A 24,067-nucleotide genomic window follows, 5' to 3' on the forward strand; every position below is an offset into this window, starting at 1 on the left:
GGCAGGCTCCAGGGGACCTGCGGCCACCAATCTGCTTCCCGGGAGCGGCTGGCAGAGCCCCTGCAAGATGCAGAGTGGCCAGAAGTCCAGAGACCCTCACTGGCACTGGGTTTCCCGGAGAATCTGCTCCCACTGGAGACGGAAAACGGGTCATCGTCTCAACCACCTCCCTGCTCCCCGTCCTCTTATTTTTCCCAGGCTGTGGGAGGCAAAGGGTTAAATCCCATAGAGCTGATGCTCTGACTCCAGGCTAGAGGGACCCGGGAAGCTGGGGTCACTTCCTGCTCCGTCCCAGTCACCCTGAACTGGTCCCCGAGTCCTCAGCCTGGGATCACCCCTTGAGAAGGAACCCAGAGTCCTCGGCATCAAGCCCGCCACCCCCTCCCCCCAGGCAGGGCATTCAAGGGGTTAAGTCCCCTGGGGCTGGATTCTGCCTTCCACCTTTCCCAGACCCCAGAGTCGTGAGTTGGGGACGCCTGGGTTCCTGAGGGGTGGCCCGAAAGGCCGGGACGGCCGCCCGGGAACAATGGGTCAGGGAGGCGGGTCGCTCCGGGCCTGAGCCCCCTGCCCGGCCACTGGTCGCAGGGGTAGGGCTGGGGCCGGGCAGGGGGGCAGAGACCGAGGATTCTGGGAAAAGCGCGAGGGTCTGGCTGTGGGGGAAGGGAGGCGTGAGCATTCTGGGAAGAGGGAATTCGACCGCCAGGCCAGGGCTTGGGGGCTGCGAGCCAGCGGGGAATCCTGGGGGCCCGGGAGGCGGAGGATGCCCGGACCTGGGAGTTGGGAACCGAAAGACGTTGGCGGGGAACAGATGGAGCAGGAGTCCAGGGTCTGTGCTGGTGCGGCCGAGGGGGGCCGGGGGCCAGGATGGCTGCGCGCCCTCCCCTGCCTCCACTTCAGGGTCACCCTGGGTCGCTCTCCGCACCTCTCTGCGAGGCAGCCTCCTTCCCTCCCCCCTCCGCAGTGGGACTGGCTCGAAGTCCGAGGTCTGGGGCTGGGGCCTAGGGCTGCTCCGAGCACTTCTTGCCTCCTTGGGTCTTCCCACTTTCGTACTCCATGGCGGCCTGTCATTAACCTCTTCCTTCTACTCTGGACCGCTGAGTTTGAGTTTCTCGAAATAACCAAGGTACATAGGTCTCACCTGTCCTCAGCAAACAGCAGGGCAACCTTCTAGGCCTCCTCAGAACCATCAGCCCCAGCTTGGCAGAGGTGCCTGCTTCCACCTCCCCAAAGACACTTACAGATGGGGGAGGGGAAATTCTCATCGCCTAAGGAGCTACAGAGATGAAGAAATTAAGTTACTTCCTAAAAATCTCACTCCTGTCTCCCCTGCTGCTATTAAGCAGGCAGGGTTCAGCCAGCTCCTGCTTCCCTTGGGTTACCTCCCAGCTGCCTCCTCCTGAGTCCTGGCCATGTCTGCTTGTTCCGCCGCCCCCATACACACAGCACCCATCCCACACAGCCACCCCAAACCCAGGCTTTCCCAGGGACTCTCTTAAGGGTCTCCATGTTGTGGGAAGTTCTCCTGGCACTTAGCTCCTGTGGTCCTGTTCCCTCATACATCAGCCTTTCTGGAGTGAGCGGGCTGTTTTACCAAGAGGCCACTCTGAACTGTTTCTTTGCTGCCATCTCCTTGAAAACTGACCTTTAAAGGCATCAGACAAACAGGTTTTCCAGGAACAAGGGGTATCTCATTCATTTTTTTGTTCATCTACCAAAATGTATTGAGCACCTGTTCCGTGTTAGGCATCATCCTGGGCACAGCACATAGCAGCAACAAGACAGAGCAGACAGTACAGAAGAAGGGGTACCAGGATGGGACTGATAGGGAAGGCCTCACGGGGGAGGGCTGTTTGGAGTTTATAGGCGCAGATGGTAAGGCTAGTCATTAGATCCAACCCCTGCTGTTACAGCCAAGGACCTTCAGGTCCCAGGAATTTCCCCATCCCATTCTCATGGCCATAGGCTCCCTCAGAGCTTCCCTCATCACCCATCCCTGCCAGCAGCCCACACTTAGGAGTTTCACAGGACTCCCAAGGTCATCTTCCTCTCTGAGTCTGGGGCAAGCGACATTGCATTTCTGGTTTATGCCACTTCCTGGCCTGCGACCTTGGCGAACTCTCGCTGAGGGTTGATTTTCAAATCTGTAAAATGGACAGTCTGATTCCTGGGTCTCCTAATGGAGTTGTGGGGACGGTGAGGTAACGAGGACACCACAGCAGGCCCTGTGTCGGCCGCGGACGGTCTTCACGCACCTCTTTCACCTCTCTCATCCTTTCCATTTCCCCCCAAGGTCATTCTGGCACAAGCCCCTAGCGGTAGCGGCTTTAAAAATGCCCCCTCCCCCCACCTCTGGCCCAATCTTCTTTGTGTGCTTAGATAAGAGGAATGTGTCCCGGTCCTTTTGGAGGGACCCTGTTGCCTCAGGAAAATCAGAGAGGTTTTTTTCCCTTTCTTTCTCTTTTTCTCTTTCTCTCTTTCTTTTAACTCTTCAAGTGTTCTAGGCAGCCTCAGTTCTCTGGGAGGCTCTCAAGGAAAGTTTATTGGTTCCAATTAGCAGCCTCATTAAGGAGGAAAATTAGAGACTTAATGAGCTTCTTCTGATTAGTAAAATAACAGGTTTCCCAGCCTCTGGGCATCAGAGGAGTGGGGTGAGAGCCTCCTTCCCCTCTGGGTGTCAGATACCTCTCCAGCCCCCACTCTGGGTTTAAAGGGTTATGACTGATGAGCTTTTAATTACACTCTTAAATTCACCTACTTGCTTAGTTGTGATTTTAAGATCTGGAATCAGGCCTGCGGGGGTGGGGTGGGTAGAGACGATTAGAACTAATGCCCAAAAACCTGGGTTGGTAGGAAACTGAAGTTTACAATAGGGGGAATGAGAGCCGTCCTGGGGCAGGTAGCGGGGCGTGGGGGGGGGGGGGGTCGGTGGCGCAGGTAGGGAGAAAGAAAAAGTGGGAGATCAGCTCCCATCGTGTGCTCCTCTCTCTCCTCCCCCAGGGTCCCTGGAACACTGGGCAGTCCTGAGCTGTGGGATGGAGCCTGAAGCAGTGCTGTGGGGCCCAGACCTGCGGGGTCCTGAACAGAGCCCCAGCGATGCTCATAGAGGTGAGGGGCACAGGAAGGGACTGCAGTTCTGACAAGACAGTGGTGCTCATTCAGGGAGGAGCCCAGACTCTGGGGGAAACCCAGGGGAGGGAAGAGAAGACTGATCGCATGTTCTGCAAGGAGATGGGGGCTGGAGACTCCCTTTCTCTCTGTAGGTGCCGAGAGTGGGAATGAAGAGGAGAGCCCTCAGCAGGAAAGTTCTGGGGAGGAGATCATCTTGGGAGATCCAGCTCAGAGTCCAGAATTCAAGGATCCACCAGAGATGCCCCTGGAGAGACCCTCCCAGGATCCCTCCATCCCCCAGGACCCCCCAGCTCCACTGGGTCACCCCAGCCCTTTGGACCACCAGACTCCTCTTGATCCCGCAGCCCCCGAGGTAGTCCCTACCCCATCTGACTGGACCAAGGCATGTGAGGCTAGTTGGCAGTGGGGGACTCTGACCACATGGAACAGCCCCCAGGTGGTCCCTGCCAATGAGTCCAGCCTGAGGGAGCTGGTGCAAGGCCGCCCCTCCGGGGCTGAGAAGCCGTACATCTGCAACGAGTGTGGCAAGAGCTTCAGCCAGTGGTCCAAGCTGCTGCGGCACCAGCGCATTCACACGGGCGAGCGGCCCAATACCTGCTCTGAGTGTGGCAAGAGCTTCACGCAGAGCTCGCACCTGGTGCAGCACCAGCGCACGCACACTGGCGAGAAGCCCTACAAGTGCCCGGACTGCGGCAAATGCTTCAGCTGGAGCTCCAACCTGGTGCAGCACCAGCGCACGCACACGGGCGAGAAGCCCTACAAGTGTACCGAGTGCGAGAAGGCCTTCACACAGAGCACCAACCTCATCAAGCACCAGCGCTCACACACCGGGGAGAAGCCGTACAAGTGCGGCGAGTGCCGGCGCGCCTTCTACCGCAGCTCTGACCTCATCCAGCACCAGGCCACGCACACTGGTGAGAAGCCCTACAAGTGCCCCGAGTGCGGCAAACGCTTTGGCCAGAACCATAACCTCCTCAAGCACCAGAAGATCCACGCTGGGGAGAAGCCATACCGCTGCACTGAGTGTGGCAAGAGCTTCATCCAGAGCTCGGAGCTGACCCAACACCAGCGCACGCACACGGGCGAGAAGCCCTACGAGTGCCTCGAGTGCGGCAAGAGCTTCGGCCACAGTTCCACCCTCATCAAGCACCAGCGAACCCACCTGCGCGAGGACCCCTTCAAGTGCCCCGTTTGTGGCAAGACCTTCACGCTGAGCGCCACACTGCTTCGTCACCAGCGCACACACACGGGCGAGCGGCCCTACAAGTGCCCCGAGTGCGGTAAGAGTTTCAGTGTCAGCTCCAACCTCATCAACCACCAGCGCATCCACCGCGGTGAGCGGCCGTACATCTGCGCCGACTGTGGCAAGAGCTTCATCATGAGCTCCACGCTCATCCGCCACCAGCGCATCCACACGGGCGAGAAGCCCTACAAGTGCTCCGACTGCGGTAAGAGTTTCATCCGCAGCTCCCACCTCATCCAGCACCGTCGCACCCACACGGGTGAGAAGCCCTACAAGTGCCCCGAGTGCGGCAAGAGCTTCAGCCAGAGCTCCAACCTCATCACCCACGTGCGCACCCACATGGATGAGAACCTCTTTGTGTGCTCCGACTGCGGGAAGGCCTTCCTGGAGGCTCACGAGCTGGAGCAGCATCGGGTGATCCACGAAAGAGGGAAGACCCCAGCCCGGAGAGCTCAGGGCGACACTATGCTGGGGCTTGGGGATCCAGCCCTGCTAACCCCGCCCCCCGGAGCCAAACCACACAAGTGTCTTGTCTGCGGAAAGGGGTTCAACGACGAGGGCATTTTCATGCAGCATCAGAGGATCCACATTGGAGAAAACCCCTACAAAAATTCAGATGGCCTCATCGCACACCCAGCCCCCAAGCCTCCGTTCCGACCTCCCAGGCTCCCTTTTGGAGGGAATTCCTATCCAGGTGCTTCGGAGGGCAGAGCTGACCCCCCAGGACAACCCTTTAAAATGCCTGAGGGGCAGGAGAGCTTCAGCCAAAGGCTGGGCCTGCTCTCCTCCAAGTCCTACATTTGTTCCCACTGTGGAGAAAGCTTTCTGGATCGAGCTGTGCTCCTCCAACACCAGCTCACCCATGGCAACGAAAAGCCCTTTCTCTTTCCTGATTATAGGACTGGTTTAGCAGAAGGGGCAGGGCCCAGTCCCTTCCTAAGTGGAAAGCCCTTTAAATGCCCTGAATGCAAAAAAAGCTTTGGCCTCAGCTCTGAGCTGCTGCTGCACCAGAAAGTCCATGCAGGTGGGAAACCCCAGAAGAGTCCAGAGCTGGGGAAGAGCTCTTCTGTCCTCCTGGAGCACCTCAGGAGCCCCCTGGGAGCCAAACCCTACAGCTGCTCAGATTGTGGGGCTTCCTTCCTGGATCGCCTGGCCCTCGTCCGCCATCAGGAAACCCACACCCAAGAAAAGTCCCCCAGACCCGAAGACCCCCTTTCAGAGCCAGTCACCCTGTCCACAAGCCAGGAAGGTGAAGGAGAGGCCCCCACCCCCACAGGAAGCAGCATCCATGGGGAAGGGGAAACCCCCAAAACCCTCTTGGAAGAAAAGCCCTATTTGTGCCCTGAGTGTGGAGACGGCTTCACAGAAGTTGCGGCCCTCCTCCTCCATAGGAGCTGCCACCCGGGTGTCACCCTGTGAAATGCACCTGGAGACCAGGGGCCCCTCTCTCCTGAGAGGAACACTGGATCTCCCCAAATATTATGCGAGAAAAGGAAGAAAACACTACCAGATTGTAGAGATGCAAAGGATAAAGGACCCTGGGTAAAAGTAGTGCTTTTACATCAGTGATGAGAAACCCTATAAAATTGTTGGTGGGAACCACTTATAATGCAGTAGAGAAAAACTGTTGGGTTAGAAACCCTATAAATATGTAGGAAAAAAAAAAGCCCTTTCAGTCTGTAGCAGAAAAATCCCTATAAACCATAGTGGATAAAAGCCCTATTAATTGTAGGATGAGGTCCCAATATGTCTCTAGACAACCCTATAAAACTGTACTGAAATCCTTGTGAAACTATAGGGTTGGGGAAGTGCAGGGAAATAGCAATGGCATTGACTTGGGAGCAGTGACCCTCAGAAGGTGCAGAAGAACCTCCCATGAACTCGTTCCACAGTGTTCTTTCCTACTGGCATATGGGAGGGAGGTGCATTCCCAGAAGCCTTGGACAATTACACTGAGTAAAATGCTCAGTGGGGAGTAGTTTTGGGAATTGGGTGGAACTGAAAAGGAAAACAAGGACAGGAGAAAAATAAGTGATGAGGAGCCCTTGGACCCACAGAAGAGAAATAACCTGGGAACTAGGAAGAGGAAGTCCAGCTCATTGCAGTGGGGGTTCCTTGGGATATAAGGCCAATCCTAGATGAATTGTGTGCATGAGAGGAGGAGGCCCATGGAATTCCTTATCAGAAGCCAAAAATGGGGAAGGAATAAAATGATGTTGCACCTTCTTAAAGGCTGAAGTTTGGGGTGCATAAAAACCTTAAGAATACTGGGAAACCACCACAAAAATTTAGCGGGGAGAGTGGGGGGAGCTTCTGTTAGAGTGCTTCGAGGGAAGGAAACCAAGTGGAGAAACCGCTCAGATGGAACCCAGCAAAGTCCAGGCTGTCTTCCCCATTTCCGGGAGCTTGTTAAACTGCAAGTGCAAGCAGATCCCAGCCAGACTGCCAGGGTCCCCCCTGCAGCCAGGCAGAACAGCCCTTTCCTGGGGACTTCTGAGAGGCCTCCAGGGACGGAGGGCCCCTCCTGCTACATCTCAGGTCTCACCGTCAGGAGGTTTCTCCTGAAATCTAACTGCCACCAGTCTTGCTGCAGTGGCAGCCTGTTTCCTTGAACTCTGTCCTCAGTGGAGAGGGAGAACCGCTGCTAGTCAACCTCCAAAGAATAAAGCCCTTCAGAGACTCAAGGCCTGTGCGTAGTTAAATCCTCCAACTGCTCTTCACGAAGCCAATGAGTGCCACATGTAGGTTCTCTGTGGCAACAAGGGACGGCAAGTTGACAGAATAGAGAGCTTTGATTAGCCAGCAACCTACTTTTAAACTTCATTTTCTCCTCTGAGCTGATAGCAAGGCTGCTGGCAGGATGAGCCAGCCTGCACATAGAGATGGGTGTCCAAACACCCTACGGAAGGGACCCTGGGTCCTGGAAGAGTATATGGAAGCCTGACCACCTCCCTCACACCGGCACCTGGAGCCCGCTGAGGTTGTGACAACCCATCCCATTCATGGTCTCAGGAAGGTACGGATTCCATCCACTCGGCTCCTCTCCTCCTCAGCCAGAAACCTTCAGGGGGAAACGGAAAGATGAGAGAACCACACTACCCTGCCAGACCCATCTCCTGTCCTCGCACACCACACACAGTTCCACACTTGATTAACCCAGCCAAACCCACTAACACGACTGGGTGTGTGTGGCAGGGGAAAGAGACTGTTGCCCGCTAAAATGGTTGGAGGAACCTTTTGAAACATCTGTAACAAGAACCCCATCCCCTAACCCTGGAGATTCCTTCCAGTGCTGGATCCAAAGGAAGTGCCCACTGACCCCATGCTGGCACCAGTAATGCACTGTGGTCCTGGAGTAAGAGAACCAACATGCCAGGTGAGGTGGCCCCTTCAGGAGTCACATCCCCCGAGAGGGTGACCTGGATCCCTACGGAGCTATGGAAGAGACCTCTAATTTCATTACCTGAAGTTAAAAAGTCCTTCACCTTCTACCCTGACCCCCAAAGGGATAACACTCAAATTCAAAGGATCAAAATCCAGAACACTGTAGGAGGAAAAACCCAAGCCTGCTGGGAAGGAGGAAAAGGCAGGCATCATATGATTGTGGGGAGACCCTTTTTAACATCTGCATTACAGCCCCACCTGACCCAAGTGCCAGGTCGGAAAACACTACTGAGGGGAGAAGGAGCCTGCCTGCAAATCTACTGACAGAAGCTTCCATGAAGGGGGTGTCCCTATGAGACTGAGGAAGAGAAGACAGCCCTCCAAGTCAAAGCAGAACCCCCCTCTAAGATGGTAGCAGAAAGAAACTCCAATTGTAAACAAACCCCTTTTAAAGCTAGAAGCAGTTCCCCTCAGAACAGGTCTGAGCAATATCCCCAGAAGAGTCCTGGGGAGCAGACTTCGAGGCTCGGGGGCCAGTCCGGGAAGAGGTGGTCAGTGTGGTTAAAGGCCGACTGTGGGCCTATTGAGGACTTGGGTGTAGCATATGTAGTAGGATGTTCGCATGTTGTAGGAATGGGTTAGGGCCAGTTTAGGCTCCAGTACTTGAATGGATGACGTGGACACAATGAGTTGGGGTCTGGGGTTTTGTAGCTGGAAAGGGGCAAAGTGGGAGACCTTTGGGGTATGACCAGTTCTCTCTTGCCCACCTCCCCGAACTCCTTTAGCCAGGTGCTTCCCTCCCAGAACAAGGTACAGCTTGGGAGGATCTAAGTAGGCCGCTGGCTGAGGGAGGTGGCAGTGTCCAGAGTCCCTCTGACCAGCTCAGGCAAAGGCCCAGCTCAGTCTGGAAGGCCTCTTGTCCAACTCCACGGAGGCCTGACTCTTCAGAAGTGTCCCAGTTGAGGAGCCCAACAGATAGGGTCACAGAGTCAAAGGGAAGAGAAGAAACTGATCTGAGCGTAGGGTGAAACTTGAAACTGCTATAGATATGAAGGTCAGATGGGAACTGGAAAGAATTGGGCATGAATCCTGAATGATGGGGAAACTTGAAACCATCACAGTCAAGAGGTAGGGTTCCATGACACCTGCCCCTGAAGTGAGCAGCCCCCAGACTCCTTTGCCCCCCTTAAGGAAGCCCTGCTCACCTAATTTGTCCCCCTGGAGAGAAGAGAGGCCCCACTTTTGAGTGTTGTGTGTCAATAACAGTGTTGTGTCACCGGTGGTCATGTTGATTAGTTGAAGAGAATAAAGGGAATAAGATTTCCCAGGTGTTTTCTGTCTTCTCTTTCAATCCTAGAGCAAGCTGAAAGATCTTGCCTTCTCCCAGAGCCAGGGTCCAAATAAAACGTCAAAAGCTCAGCCAAGCTCCAGACCACCTTTGCACTCTTTTCCCAGAGGCCCTAAAATCTCCATCCTGTGTGTGCTGTGAAGGTTTATTGGGTTTTAAAATTCATACCCTTGGGAGAAAGGGGGAGAAATGTTCTGAGGTGGTGACAGAGCCAAGCAGCTCTTGCTGATGTCTGGCTTTGGCACCAGCAAAACCTGCTGACTGCTGGGTAAGCTGCCTGATGACTCTGGCTGGCCCAGGTCCAGCCGTGCGGCTCCAGGGAGGCCTCTCTGGCCACAACACCCACACCCTCCCCAGACTGCCACCTGAAAAAGCTCCGAAAATGGAGTTCCAGGAGCTGAAGTCCACCTTCTTTGGTTCGCCTGGAGCCCGGGTCCAGGTCCTGGCCCAGCCCCTTCTCCGGACCACAGCTTTCTAGATTCAGAAGAGAGGTGGGTGGAGGAGACCTGGTCTGTCGTCTCACCCTCCATCTGTAGTCCACAGCCCTCACCACGTGGAAAGACTGAGTCTCATGGAAGGGCAACCACGTGTCTAAGATCCATAGCAAGGCAGTGAGGGAAAGGGAAACCATAATGGTGAGGGGAAGGCTCTACACCCAACCAAGCCTCTCCCCCATCACTGGGCCTGCCCAGGTTCCACACTCAGCCAGGCAGGCCTCTCTGCCTCTGATGAATCCTCAGTGCCCAGCTTACATCTACACTATCTCCTGGGCCTAAGCCTGGCCACAGCCCCTGACCCTGAGGTCAACACTAACCCATTGCCTGCCTCTGCTCTGCTCTGCCAGGAGTCTCTTGCACCAGCCAGGAAGCTGTCTGCCCACCTTCTCTGTGCTTCTCTGACCCAGGCTCCCAGGGCAGGTTCACTGCCCTCCTTCCACTTCTGGAAAGCAAGGCGTGGGGTAGGGTGAAGGAAGAGGGGCTTTGACTTTCTTGGGGGAGGAAATGGAATCTATCCCACATTCTCTGTGCTCCCAGCCCTGGGACAATTGAGGTACATCAGAACTGGTCCTGGCACAGGAGTCCTCAGTGAAGTGAGACTACAGGAAAAGTACAGGCACTGGGGTAGTGATTAGTTCTGACTCAGCAAAAGGGGCTGTGCACCCAGACATGGTGCCTTCCACAGCACAGGGTCAGGAAACTGGCTGGAGGAAGTGACCTAAGGCACAGGAAATAGTATGTATAAGGGCCAGGGATGGGGTGGGGTATAGAAGGTACGTAACAGTTGGGTATGGGTTTAGAACATAGAGGGGTGCGGATTGAAGGAAGGTAGAGTGCAGAGGCCAGAGTGTGGAGAATCTTGTTTGAGAAACTTGATAGGGCGGCACTGGGGAATTTTTAAGGATAGTGACATGATCTTACCCCCCACCCCAAGGTTTGGACCTCAGGGAAGAGGACTGGGCTGGAGGAGGTGGGCCTTAGCAGCTTAGCTGTAGCCATGGCCATGGGTAAATACACCCAGGAAGAGTGGCAGAGCAGAGTGTAGGAAGGGGCCAGCAGAAAACAGTAAGTATGAAAAAAAAAAACAGGTGAGTGTAGTGCCACAGGGCCCAGGGGAAGTTTTGAAGGGTGGCCAGTGTTAAATGCTTTATTGGACCCTGTGGCCAATCAGACAGTAGCCCTAGTTCTGGCTAAATCAGGCACCTTTGCCAGGAGGCCATGTCCTCAACCGCAAGAAGTGAATCAAGGTCAGTTTTGGCCTCCCCACCCCAAGGAACCCAGGGTATCACAGCAACGGAGGCCACTGGGGTTCAAAGAGGTCAAAACTGGCTGGAAGGGGCCTGAGCAGCCCCTAAAGCAGATCCTCCTTGCACTGGGCAGGCTCATTGCAGACCAACGTTTATGGAGAGTTTACTCTGTTCTTCCCATGGCATCAGTGTTCCTGTAACTAAAATTCTGGCACCTTTATCCCATTCATTTTGGCTTGAGCTTGAGAAAGTGGGTTTGATGCCTACTTTATTAGGTATGAGGATTCACAAAGTTTTCAGCTCCTCTGGATATGGAGACTGGCCTAGGGGAGGTATTTGGGGAGGTGATGTATAGTAACTTCCATTTATTTAAGAAACCCACATGGAGAGGACTCCTGGGAAAGAAGGTAGTGCTCAAGAGTATTGGCTGACGCCGACCCACTCCCCAGCACCATGCTCCTCTCAGAGCCAGGCAGCCTCACTGTGATGCAATACGCTCCGTTTTCCCCACCCTTGCTACAGCTGTTCCCATTTCTTCACACACGTTTCTTCAGCAGCTTGATGCCATCTCCGTCCACGCCCTGCGCCTCCCTGAGCGCACCCACCACCTCCAGGCCCGCGCAGGCCATCACCGTAGCCCGCACACATCTCCAGTCTGACCTGGTCCAGCAGCTATGGCCCCACTGAAACCCTGGGTGCTCGGTGGGGCCCGCAAACAAGCAAGGCTGCAAGCCCCTGTGAAGGTGTGGCTACCAAGTTTGCAGGACAGCATGAAAGTGAGACTGCTGCCAAGCCTGTGGCCGCGGCCCTGATGCCAGCTCTGGCACCAACCCTGGTCAGTACCAGCCTTACTGCGAGCCCCAGAACAACCTCAGTGATGGCTCTTTAAGACGACTCGACAACACACTGAGCCCAGAAGTACCCCTCAACACTCGAAATGGTTCCTGAGGATTCACGGCTAGCTGCAATGAAGAGAGTCACCCGCTGAGGTGTCCGAATACGCTCGTCCGAGGGGCTGGGGTGCGTGGAGCATTGGAGAAGGGAGGTCCCAGCCCGCAGATTGGACACTGGTCCACCTCTAGCCAACCAGGAACCGGCTCTCTCCTCCAAGGACCTCGTCTCGCCAGGTGCCAATCAGGAACTACATTTTCCAGGATGCACCTCGAGGTTTCCCGGCATCCCAGCGTCCAATGACTGCCAGGGCTGTATTGAGAGCGTGCAAGGATCTGGCAGGTGGCCCTCCAGTGGGAAAAGACTGGCTGGTTCCAAATAAGTGACCAGGATGCTTTCTCCCCAAGACACGTCCCTCCCCCAAATCCAATGTGGAATCCCTGGCAGCCATTAACTGGGAGTTGAAACAGGTGTAGCAGCTAAAATTGGGGACCACGTTTAGGGCAGGACACCTGGCTACTCAGACCACAGCTGAAGGTTGGACATTTATTCATAGCATACAGCCTATACAAGACATCTTTAGAGCAGGAGCTGTGGGCCCAAACGGACCCTTGGTACCTGTCAACAGCTCCACCTTCCAGACCCTGCCTGCTGCCTTCATAGCCCAGTTTGCTTGGGCAGGCAGCACCGCAAACTGTGGGTACAGGCTCAGTCCGAGTTAGATGAAGCTTTTACCTGGAATGATTGGAAGTTGGCCCATCAACTAGTCTGACCCTTCCCCTCCTGGGAAGTTCTGCCTCCACTGCAGTTAAGGCCACCAGGATGAAAGCAGGGTCAGGGCTGAGAACCACTGGAGCCTTGGGAAGCATGAGGTGGGGTTGAGAAGACTTGGGAGAGTAGATACTGTGAGGGGCCTGATTAGAATTGAAACTGAGGATCTTGGTCCAGCATTTCCAAAATAAAGACAAGGTGACTGCTGCAACCATAGAGCTCCCCAGAGGAAGAGGATGGTGCCCTCCAGCCACCCTGACGATATAAATAAGCACAAGAGCCAGACCAAAGAGCCCAGGAAACTCCACAGGAGGCAAAGCCCCCTGCCCAGGCCCAGAGGGCAAGGAGTGAAGAAAGCCTCCCTCAGCTCCAGGACCCCGGCTGAAAGCAGATAGCTGGAGACCTGGCCCACTCCTGGTCCTCGCTTGTGGGTATGTGAGCCTCCTCTTTCATAGGAGATCACAGCTTGGGGAATTTCCCCTTTAGGACTGGGATGGGCCTGTGGAGACAAGAGAAGGCTTGGAGTCAACTTCCAGGAAGCTCAGTTAGAGGCTCTGGACTCCTTAGGTGTCTCATAGCAGATCCTTCTTGCAGGACACGTGCCTCAGCTCTGACTGGGGAAAAGGTGGAACTGAACTTGGTTGATCCCACTCCCACTGACATGCACAGGGGATCCCAAGCCAACTAGATGGGGAGGGACTGGGCCCACAGGGTCCAAAACAAAGGGTAGGGCCACTGGATGTGGGGTGGGGAGGGACTGGGGGCACAGCTCCCAGGGTCCATGGGTATTCCAAAGTCCCAAGTTACGAGTTCAGCTGATGTAGACACGGTGGAAGTCATGGGCACCAAAGGCCGCGTTGCACTTGGGGCACTTCCTCTGGCGGGCCTCATAGCGACCCCGCACGCACTCAAAGCAGAAAACGTGGAAGCACTTGGTAAGAACTGCATCCTTCTTGCGGGTGTTACAGCAGGGGCAGGTCAACCGCGCCTGGGGCAGGCAAAGGTGTCAGCTTGGGAATAATCTTTACGGTGCCCAGACCCCAAGCTGACAGCAGGAGGTGGTCCTGGCTATGCCTTCCTAAAGCCAACTGTATCTAACTCTTCCCATAACCCTGGGAGGTGGAATGAACACTCTACACATCAGGAAACAGACTCAGAAGCTGGTCTCAAAGCTACAAAGTAGCAGTCTGGATTCAACCTGAGCAGTGATGGCCAGTGGTCATGTGTTGCCTCTCAAGGCCAATGACCCACACGTCTCAGCCTGGGCTCCTATGCCCTTGGGCTTCATCTCTTCCCCCTTTGGACTTTTGTAAAAAAAACTGCAATCCTGGCTTAAGCCAACTGTCTACCTCACCTGCACCTGCTGGAGTCACCGCTGGGCATGGCACAGCCACTACAAATACGCTGTCTCCACCCTCCACGGGGCCCACCCCTGGTGCTATCCACAGATCCTGCAGTTAAGTCCCTAGAGGTTCCACAAATCTCTGCTCCTATCCTGAAACCTGCCACCTGCCACCAGGTCTCTCCTCCAAATTCAAACAGGAATCCCCTCAACTCAGCATTCCCCAACATTCTTCCTCTGCTCTGCCTGAAATCCCAGCCCAACCGGGCCCACTGCTGTCTTCCCTAGCTCTAAGAAACCTATCCATCAGCATCTGACAGGCTCCAAAGTCTGTCTCCTCTTGAGAAATCCTTCCCTTCTCCTCCATGGCTGCCTGCAACTGCCTCTGACCCTTTAAGGCCAAACTGTTTCAAAGGTTTAATGTTTACTTACCCACCCTCCACCTCTTCAGTTAGTGAGTGTACAGGTTATCTGACCTCCACCTTCACCCCTGCCCAAGAACCATTCCCACCCAAACTGCCAAATCTGAAGGGCATCTCTCATTTCTCATTTCATTTGCCTTCTTGGCAGCTGACTCAGCTCAACCTTCCCTCCCTGAAATTCTTCCCATGTCAACTCTCTCTCCATCACTCTCCTTCTTCCCAATCCACAGGCTTCTCTTCCTCTGCCCATCATTTAAGGTTTGAGGTTCCTTAGGGAGAACAACCCCCCATCCCTTCTCATGCAGTAGACCGTCACTTCCACTTCTGCCTCTGCAGACAATCCCCCAAGCCCCAGTTCTCCAGACCTGCCCTTTTGCTTTGAGTGCCTTCCCATACAAGCCTCCCAAGATGTTCCACAGGCACCTAATTCTCAGTATCTTTGAACACTGTCCACCAATCCCTACACCTTCACAATCTTCCTAACCCTACTAAGTGCCACTTGTCATCCACCCTGTTTCTCAGGATCTGACAATGCCCAATGCTCCCAGCTTGCCGCTCACCACAAAACCCATGTTCTGGCCTCCAAATACAATGTCCAGCTCTGTCTGCCAACAAGTCTCTCCACTAGGGGCCTTGCCTCTGCCTTCACTTTTGCCAAAATCCTCTCGTCCCCATTCCTCACAGCCAACTCTGACTCACTCTTCGTGTTTCTTCTGGATGGCATTCCTTCCAGGAAGCCTGTTGACCCTCAGGGCTGGTTTAAGGGCCTCCCCTGAGGTCCCACAGCTCCTCTAGCCTCCGCCATCACATTGCTCATTACTCAGATAGAATCACTTTGCTGCCTCCTCCAATGCTGTCAATTTCAAGAAATCTGAGACTAGGTCTAGTTCAAAGCCCTCCCATACCTAGCCAGGCTCTCTTCCTGGCTTGCTGCACGTGTACAATTCTTGATCAGCTGTTTGATTCTCCACAACATGTTCTGCCTACTTTTTTATCCTAACTTATTTCTGGGGTCCTCAGACTACCCACTAAAGCTCCCACCAACCCCCACCCTCCAGATTCCTAGATTGATGGGGCACAACAAAACCCCAGAGCCCCACCTTGTATTCCTTGATCTCCTCCTGGAGGATTTCATCAGCATCTGCATAAACCTCCACTTTCCTTTGCTTCTCCAGCTTGCGCCTCAGCCGTGAGATGTCCTCCTGAAGAACAGGGACTAGGCTAAGTGCAAGGGTCTGCGTCCTGAACCACCCGCCTCGAGCCACACCATTAACCCTCAGCCACCCTGCCCCCGCCATGTGCACACCTGAGCCCTCTTGAGGTTGAAGCTCTCTTTCTCTCGAGCAGCCCGGCTCTCTGCTAAGCAAGGCTGGATCTCTCGCAGTCGCGTCTGCACATGCTCCAGCTGCACCTTCAGGTCCTCTGCCAGCTGGGCTGCTTCCACAGCCTGAGGCAGGAGAAAGAGGGAGGAGGGGCGCCATTCTCCTAAGCCTAGGGAGGCCCCATAGTCCCCTCGTGCTTGTGTCAAATATTCCAGTGATTCTTGCTCTTGGGATCAAGTCCAACATCTTCACTGGAGCTGGTCATGCTCCCCACCCCTTGACTCACACCTCCTCCTATTCTCCATCACTTCCGACACTTTCAGCTCCTTACCTGCTACGGTGCTCTCTCTTGACTCTGAGCTTTCACAGGACTTATCCCTCTGCTACAAACTCTCCCAACACATACTTTTCTTCTGCAACTCCCTCAGCTCCAATGTCACTTAATATTTTTTTTACATAGCACCTTAATTACCTCCATCAGCTATACTGTGATCTGTAATAACACTATTTTATCTATGGGATTATTGGCTTGCTATCTGTCCCTCAAGGCTGGAAGTTTCCACTTCCAATAGGCCCCTCTTGTTCCTATGGACTCCCCAACACTCAGCACGTGGTCTGGTATACTTAGAAAGGGCATATACAATACTGCTTAAATGAATGACTGAACGAATGAAGCAGGAGAAAAAAGCCCAGCGGGGAAAGAAAATGAAACTGATCATCAATCTTAAGCCTTTACCAGGAGCTAGACATTTCTTAGTTTCAACACAACTACGCGACAGGAACCACCATCCCATTTTACAGCTAAGTAAGGAAGTGGTCAGTATGTGGGTCCTGGAGCCAAGGAAAGCTCTACCCTTTCTTGAGCAAGTCAGTTACCTCCTGAACCTTGGTTCCATCATAGATAATAACAAAAACCATCACAGGTTATAGTGAGACTGAAATTTCACCAAGTACAAAAAGTCTTCGGCACAGGGCCTGGAACATAGCATCTAAGATGTGTGCCTGACTTCTTCAACTGTGAGCCAGCTGCTTTCTTCCCCTCAGGCCCGGCCTCACCTTCCTCTTATTGAGCTCCAGGGCCTGGCTGCGCAATGTCAGCTCCTTCTCCACACCTCCAAGGCTGCCCTGCAAGGCCCGCTCTTTTTCCTCCAGCTTCTGCACGGTCAACAGCTGGGCATCCACCTGAGGACAGAGGTGGAGATTCAGTACTGAGAAGGCCCTGCCTCTCCAGCTCCACCGCACAAGCCCAGGGTGACCATACCTGAGACTTGAGGCCAAGAACCTGCTCGCCCAGCTCATCCTTCTCCTCCCGCAGCAGCTTGTGAATCTGGTTGGCCTTGATCCGCTCTGACATCAGCTTAAAGTTGGCATCATCTTTTTCCCGCAACTGCTGTAGCAGTCGCCCATTTTGCTCCTGCATGTCCTCAAAAGCCTGACCTGTCACATCCATCTCCGACAGCAGAGCCTCCTCCTCCTGCAGTGGACAAGGATGAGAAGGAATGTGGCAGATGGCCTGGGTAACCACAGGAAAACATGGCTGAGCCAAGAACTACAGAGTGGAATGAGGCCATCTGCTAGACACACCCAACAGGGGTAAGATAAAAGGAATCCCAACATTCAGAAGCAAGAGGACCACAAGAGGGTCGCACCTGCTTGGTGGCACCCAACTTGCGCTGCAGGTGTTCTATCTGTTCCTCTGCCTGCCGAATGCGCCGCAGGGCGTCCTCATCGGCAATCTTCTTGCTCTCCCTTCGATCCCTCTCCTCCAATTCCCGGATACGACTCCGCAGCTCATCAACCTACGGCCACCAGGAGGAGGGAATTCTGTTGTCACTGCTTCCTGCTGACGAAGGGCTCTGCTTTGCTCAGAACCCCCTGGGGTAACCTCTCTGCATGTCCTACAGGCCCTACCTGACCTCACCTCGGCTTTGGCCTTGCGTTCAGCTGCCATGAGCTGCACCTTATCCCGCTGTTCCTTGGGCGCTGATTTATACATGTCCAGCAGCAGCTTCATCTCCTTCTGGCTTTCCTGGGCCTTCCTGGGGGAGGCACAGGAGGAGGACTTGGTGAGTAGGGCTGGAGCCACTTGACAGCGGTGGGAAGGAGACAGGAACAGGGCCTCACTTGAGCTCTATTCGGAGACCTTTGAGGAGTTCTGACTCCTTCCTCTTGGCCTCCTCCACCTTGGCCTTCTCACGATCAGCTCTTGAGAGTGCTGAGGCTAAAGACTGGGGTCCCAGGCCAGGCCCTTCCCGCTCCCGAAGCTCCCGTTTGGGCCTGGCCTCAGGTTCTCGGCCACGGGAGGAGGGGCCCTGGGGCCCAGGGGTTAGGGCCTGGGCATCTTCCTCAGAAGGGACCAGTTCCTCCTTCTTTGTTGAGGAGATAGTCACATTGGCACCAGGCACTGAAGCCATCTCCTTTCTGCCGTCGTGGGCACCAAGAGGGCCCGGCCCACCCTCTTCTTTTCCTGGGGCTGCAGCACTGAGGCCAGAGTCCTCTGAGTGGCCCAGGTTGGGGACAGAGTGTGTAGAGCCACTGGCTTGGGCCCGAAGCTGCAAAGAGCAAGGGAGAACAGGGCTAAAGTGAGATGGTTGTCACTGGGGTCTTGTCAAGGCTTCTCCCAGGTAGCCCCCTTCTCACCTTGCCAATCTCAGCCTGCACTTCCCGCAGCTTCCGCTTGTATCGCTGGGCATCTCCCTTTAGCTGGTGGTTGTGGTTTTGGAGGCTACTGATCAGGTGGCGCATCTCACGGTTGATAGGCCCTAGGGGAGGGTCAGGAACTCAGATCAGACTGGCCCCTGGGTTGGGGGCGTAACTCCTCAGTGGCGGAAGAGGAGGGGCCAGAGCCATCACTCCTATTATGAGGAAGATAAAAACTGAGGCCTGATACAGTGTGATCTCATCAAGGTAAATAATGCAAACTTGAAGGAAATGTACCCAAAAGTATCTTGACACTGCTTTTGTGCTATTTCTGTTAATGTACTTTTTTTTAGTACTTTCAGATTTCCTTCAAAGAAATACATTAAGTGTAAATTCACAAGTTAGCATCACTTTCTCAGTTATACATTTCTTTGACCTCCCCATCCAAAACTGCAACACCTTTTCTCCTAACACTTCCTGTCTTCTCTCTCTGCTTTATTTTTCTTGGCGTATTTGTCACTATCTAAAATACATTTTAGCACTGGCTGGTGTGGCTCAGTGCATTGAGTGCCCCCCTGTAAACCAAAGGGTCCCCAGTTCGATTCCCAGTCAGGGCACATGCCGGGGTTGCAGGCCAGGTCCAGTACAGGGTGCACAAGTGGCAACCACACGTTGCTGTTTCTCCCCCTCTCTAAAAAGAAATAAAATCTTAAAAAATAAAAAATAAAATAAAATAAAATACATTTTATTTTTTCTTCTCTATTGCCACTCTTCCCCCATTATACCACTGTGCTACGTCGGCAAGAATTCTTTGTGTTTTGTTCACTGGCATGATCCCAAGGCCTAGAACAGAGCTTGGCTCACAGGTGGTATGCAATAAATCTTTGCAAAATAATGAATTATCCCAGGGAGACACCAGAGGAACAGAGAACCACAGATGGGACTGACAGCTCATGTTCTAAGCCTGCTCCATCCGCCATCTCAGCCGTTGTGACCCTTACTGTGCCTTTCAGTCAGGTGGTGTGGTGCCTGTTTTCCACAGGGAAATAAGGCTCTGTGAAAGGAAGGGTTAAACCTCCGGCATCTGGATAAGCAGTAGCCCCTCACCAGGGCTCACCAATCCCAGTTAAGGCCCACCCTCCACCCTATCCTCACCACATACCAGCCTGCTCGTTGGCCGCCAGATTCTGTTCAAACTCGATACGCAGCATCTCGTACTCCTTGCGTACCTGGGCCAGTGTGTCCTCCAGCTGGATAACCTCTGTGCGCAGCTTCTTCTGCAGCCCCAACTCATCACTCTGTAGGTTGGGGCATTAAGAATCCATACAACCCCTCTGCCCCCTGGCAAGCCTCCCCAACCTAGGCCTCAGTGGCCTAAGAATTTATTCCCATGGACCCTAGGCATGCATACAGGGGCTTGACCCAGGAACACCTTGACCCTCAAGGTCTGGCCCTTACCCTCAACCCCCACCCATTCCAGGGCTATACCTCCATGTGCTCAATGTGTCTCAGGTGTGAGTTCTTGGTGGCCAGCAGCAGCCCCCGGGCCTCATCCAGTTGGGTCTTTACTTGCAGAGACTCATTGTAAAGCAGTGAGAACTGGGCCTGCAGCATTCGGTACTCCCCTGTCTCCCGTACTACCTCCTCAGGAAGGCTCCGTAGAGCCACCTAAAGGCAGGGATGCCCAAAGGTGATCAGCAAGAGGATTCAGGGCTCAGCCCTAACTTGTGGTCTCAGGCCATCCCAGCCCCAAACACAGCCTACCTTAAGGCGCTCATTGGTCCGCACAGCCCCCTGAAGTTCAGCCTGTAGTTTTTCCAGCTCTGCCATGCGGCTGTTGGCCAATTCCTGGTTTTCCTCCAGCTCTGCATTCAGCATCTCAAACTGTGGAGTGGAAAGAGTTGTGGGAATCAGGACCAAGCCAGCAGGCATGCTTCCCTCACATAAGCCCCATTGAGGCTTCCTATGTGTAGCAATGATGTATTCTGAAGCCTCAGAGACAAAACAGATGTAAGCACTTTCCTAAGACTTCCCGGGCAAGTGGAAAAAACTTAATACTGTATGGTCGATGCTGGAAATCAAGGCTTGGATTGCTAGGGACTGAGAGGAGTCTACCTGGAAGCCCTGAAGAGCATGCTGAAGGAAAGGGAAACAGGGCACAGTGATCCCCACAGCCCCAGGAAAATGTGCAATGACCAAGAGATGAGACAGCAAAAGGAGGACAAACAAGACAGTGATTAAAATGCACTGCCCCAGCAAGGCTCTTCTTCAGCCACCCAACTAAAAATTCCAATCGCCTCCAACACTTCCATTTATCTCTTTTCTATGTTTTTTTTTGTTTGTTTGTTTGATGGTACTTATAACCAACTGATGTGCTGTTTTACTTCTTGTCAGTTCTCCCAAATAGAACTTAAGCTCTGTGACGGCTTTGACCTTTGTCTATTTTGTTCTCCAATACGCCTTCTTCCTAGCACAGTGCTAGCACTTAGTGCTTAGCAATTACTTACTGAATATTATTTGTGTGTGAACACAACAAAGAGCAGTTCAAGTGACAGAGAAGGGCATCAGAGACCATAATTGGATGTCTCTCCTTAACTCTGTGGGGAATTTCAGGGGTAAAGATTGAGGGACTGGGAAGAATGATGCCTACTCACCTTCTGCATGCTGAGTGTGATCTGGCCCCCCTGAAAGCCTGAGGAGCTCCCAGACACGTAGTAGCCAGAGTTAAGCTGTGGAGAGAAGGAAGAGAGGCAAATGAATGTGCAGGAGAGAACCATGGGTCCTAAGTACCCAGCCCTGGCTTCATCTGACATAGCACCCTAGTCCCACCTGCTCCAAGGCCTCTGCCAGGTGCTTATTGAGCTTCTGCTCACGCTTGCGCAGCTTCTCAATGTCCCACTGCAGGTCCTCTACTGTTGTCTCCATCTCTAGCACTTTGGTCTCTGCAGATGTTACTTTATCCTGGAGCTCAGAGTACTGGGAATGATGAAGAGGGCAGATGCTTAAATGAGGAGACGTGGTTCCCTGAGACCCTTGGGTGTCCACCTAACCTAAATCTAATCCCGCCACCCAAATCCCAAATCCCAACTCCCACCTCCAACGAGATTCGGTGGTGCTTCTCCTGTAGCTGGGTGGCCAAGTCCTGAAGTCGCCGGTTCTCACGTCCCAGCTCCCGGGTACGTGCCCGAGCCGCCTCACTGGGAGGCTCACTGTCCCCTGGGAAGTCAGGGCTCAGGTCAAAGTCAAGCCCAGGGTAAAGGGGAAAAGTACTAACTCATTCTGGAATCTACTATATGCCCAGTGTGATCCACCAGCTGTCTTGCTAATTTCTTAAGACAAAACCAGGAGTCTTTACCTCCACTGCCACTGGAAAGGAGAGCCATTTGCCCAGAATGCCAAGACTAGAGTGACAGAACTAAGGCTGAAAGGCTTTTTTGGCCTACAAAGTCTGGGAACTTTGCCTTGTGGATCAGTAACTGACACCAAGATTTGTGCTAAGTGCTCCAAAAAAGATATCCAGCCAAAAGGGGGATGGCCCCACTAGAATCAACAACTCCTCTCACCCATCTTTTTAGAGTTCAACTCCAGAAATCAAAGCTGAAGCCCCCATCTACAACCTAACCCTGTCCCTGAGAACATGGCTGACTTATTCCCTGTGGAATTCTGGCTATCTTTGGGCTAGAGGCCATAAGGAAGCGATATGACAGAGATGCAAATTGGCATGGACACTTCTGGGGTGGGAGCACAAAGAACTAACCTCGGCTGTATACTCGCTGACAGAGTTCCTCCACCTGGCGCTGTAGGCGGTCTGAGGCCTCTACAACACGGGACACGGCTGCCTTGGAGAACTCCATACGGCCCTGCAGCTGCAGCTCCACCTCCTCACTACTGCTGGCGCCCAGTGCCACCACAAAAGCCAAGGCTGGCTCACTGAGTGGGGGCCGCAGCTGCACTGGCAGGGTCTCTGGGACAGATGAATAAACTCTCATGAAGATAACAGCAGCAGTTACAACTCTGCACCACATTCCCGACTGAACCTTTCAACACGCTATGGCTCAATGAATCAACACAAGCAACACCTGTAGTACATCGTTATTCCCATTTTGAGAGCAAAACAACTGACATTTAAGAGCATTTCATCAAGGCCACAGAGCTCCCAATCACTTCCTTAGGAAAGCCCTCTCTGCCTTCTCAAACTAAATAAGAGCCACACACAAGTGCACACACACCAATTCTTGTTTGGGGTCCCTATACTTTTAACTTATGATTTATAATCATTTCCTCCCTAATGGTAGGATAGTATTTCTTTTTATCTATGTTTCCTCTGAGTCTAGATCAATGCCAGGCACATAATCAGCACTTGATAGTAATACTCTTTTGAATTAAATGAATGTCAAAACATGAAATGAACTATGAATGAAGTCAGATTCCAAAGTTTTTTACTCATTGTACTCTGGTACCCAAACATAAAACCGATTTTGTGTGCATGTGGGCAGGGAATTCAGGAGCCTAATGCCAAAGTCCCTTCCTCTCCAGAGCCTTTCCCAGAACTTAATCTCTGGTCCTACCCCTCAGTTCCGATGTCCCTGGCTCTGTGAGAGCGGTCTCATCACGTGTTGGCCCCTCCTGGGTCCCAGCCGCCTCTGTCCCTGAAGACAACTCCCCCTGGTTCTCATGGTGTCGGAGAAGGGCTTCCACAGTTTCATCCAGCTGAAGGGAGAAAGCACCAAAAATGTTATGAATCCCTCAGGTGCTTCCCAGCATGATACTCCTTCCCAGCAGAGGAGTCTGAGGTTTGGCAGCTGGATCAAGGCCAGGTCTTGGAAAACAGAGGGGCATCCACCTGGGCCCAGTAGCGATTGACAATGAGGAGCGTGGCATCATCCGTGGCCTGCCGCTTTTCCAGCTTCTCAATTCGTTCTCGGAGTTCATCTTCACAAGCCTGTCGTTGTTCCAACCGCTCTGCTAGTTTCTTATTCTTGAACTGCAAAACCTTCAGGTCCATCTCCTCCTACCAATGCAACAAAGGGGCCAAGGAAAAAGTCAAACAGAGCCCAAGACATCAATCACAGAGACAGAGGAAAGCAAATGGAACGGGTGGGAGAGGGCAGTATCCCCAAACTAACTGCTAACAGAATTTAAAAGAGGCTCAGACACCCACACACAGTATCCTGGTTGTAAGGAAGGTCTACTTCTGTCTCTTCCTAACTCTGAAGTCTTTGAAGCACACGCCCTCGAGGAGCCTGTTTTCCTATCTGTAAAGGGAAAGTAGACATCGTGTTCTTCTTTTTTTTCAACAGTGTCGATCCTGCTAAACTTTGGAACTGGGAATAAGGTTCCGATCGATCTGGGTGAACAGTTGGAAATCTGGCAAGTTGTGAGAGCTGAGGAAAAAACCCACGAACCGTGGAAGAGATGCCCCCAAGACGAATGGGCTCTATAAGCGTGGTTGTGGTCTTCTCCTCGCGGCTCAACTTCTCCGGGGGCCCCGAGCCCCCGTCGCCGGCGACGCGTTTGTTGCCGGGCCCAGACATGGCCGTGGCGTCAAGGGGCGGCGCAGGGTCTCCCCAAGGGACGTCAGGCAGGAGTTGGCGGCACTACCGTCACCTGCAGAAGACAAAGGGCATAGGTGGAGATGCGACCGGTACTCTGCAGCCCCAACCCTCTTCCGCACGTCTACACCTGCTGCATCCTGCCCTCGTCAATCCTGGGCCCCTCACCAGCAGCTGCAGCCGCAGGATCAGCCCAGGGCCGCCATCTTGGACTTCACCGGACATCACCGGCCTCCCCCTCACAGAGCGCAGGCGCCAGAGGCAGTGCCGGATATGGTG

The 24,067-nt window shown here is 53.6% G+C and overlaps 3 protein-coding genes across 4 annotated transcripts in view; 2 read left to right on the forward strand and 1 right to left on the reverse strand.

The window, feature by feature from the left end:
* The window catches only part of BCL7C (BAF chromatin remodeling complex subunit BCL7C), a 289,889-nt gene that overhangs the window by 92,141 nt on the left and 173,681 nt on the right, over positions 1 to 24,067 (forward strand). The window lies entirely within an intron of this gene.
* Positions 306 to 9,065, forward strand: ZNF629 (zinc finger protein 629). Of its 2 annotated transcripts, none has more exons than XM_054582657.1 (3): positions 306 to 461; positions 2,998 to 3,105; positions 3,261 to 9,065. In XM_054582657.1, the coding sequence occupies exons 2-3, from the start codon at positions 3,033 to 3,035 to the stop codon at positions 5,789 to 5,791; spliced, it is 2,604 nt and encodes an 867-aa protein (XP_054438632.1). In that variant the 5' UTR covers positions 306 to 461; positions 2,998 to 3,032; the 3' UTR covers positions 5,792 to 9,065. The 2 variants fall into 2 exon arrangements, with proteins under 2 accessions (XP_054438632.1, XP_054438633.1); XM_054582658.1 differs by lacking the exon at positions 306 to 461 and adding an exon at positions 1,010 to 1,123.
* On the reverse strand, positions 12,272 to 24,020 carry RNF40 (ring finger protein 40). The gene is made up of 20 exons (XM_054582655.1): positions 23,957 to 24,020; positions 23,642 to 23,843; positions 23,080 to 23,247; positions 22,805 to 22,946; positions 21,994 to 22,200; positions 21,331 to 21,452; positions 21,066 to 21,212; positions 20,891 to 20,965; positions 20,001 to 20,120; positions 19,725 to 19,904; positions 19,399 to 19,534; positions 18,237 to 18,358; positions 17,721 to 18,148; positions 17,518 to 17,635; positions 17,246 to 17,395; positions 16,858 to 17,070; positions 16,653 to 16,778; positions 15,581 to 15,721; positions 15,375 to 15,476; positions 12,272 to 13,498 (listed from the first exon to the last, which is right to left on the reverse strand). Exons 2-20 carry the CDS (start codon positions 23,768 to 23,770, stop codon positions 13,322 to 13,324), a joined length of 3,003 nt encoding a protein of 1,000 aa, XP_054438630.1. The 5' UTR covers positions 23,771 to 23,843; positions 23,957 to 24,020; the 3' UTR covers positions 12,272 to 13,321.

This window comes from Pteronotus mesoamericanus, unplaced genomic scaffold (assembly GCF_021234165.1).
Source record: "Pteronotus mesoamericanus isolate MK-2021 breed Mesoamerican mustached bat unplaced genomic scaffold, CSHL_Meso_final contig_72, whole genome shotgun sequence".
In the NCBI taxonomy this organism is placed as follows: Eukaryota; Metazoa; Chordata; class Mammalia; order Chiroptera; family Mormoopidae; genus Pteronotus; species Pteronotus mesoamericanus.

Coding starts and splice junctions, on each gene's coding strand:
- ZNF629 (XM_054582657.1), top strand. CDS start 3,033: ATGGAGCCTGAAGCAGTGCTGTGGGGCCCAGACCTGCGGGGTCCTGAA. Junction 3,106..3,260: donor CCCCAGCGATGCTCATAGAG/GTGAGGGGCACA, acceptor TTCTCTCTGTAG/GTGCCGAGAGTGGGAATGAA.
- RNF40 (XM_054582655.1), bottom strand. CDS start 23,770: ATGTCTGGGCCCGGCAACAAACGCGTCGCCGGCGACGGGGGCTCGGGG. Junction 22,947..23,079: donor TCAATCGCTACTGGGCCCAG/GTGGATGCCCCT, acceptor TTCTCCCTTCAG/CTGGATGAAACTGTGGAAGC. Junction 21,213..21,330: donor ACCACCGAATCTCGTTGGAG/GTGGGAGTTGGG, acceptor CATCATTCCCAG/TACTCTGAGCTCCAGGATAA.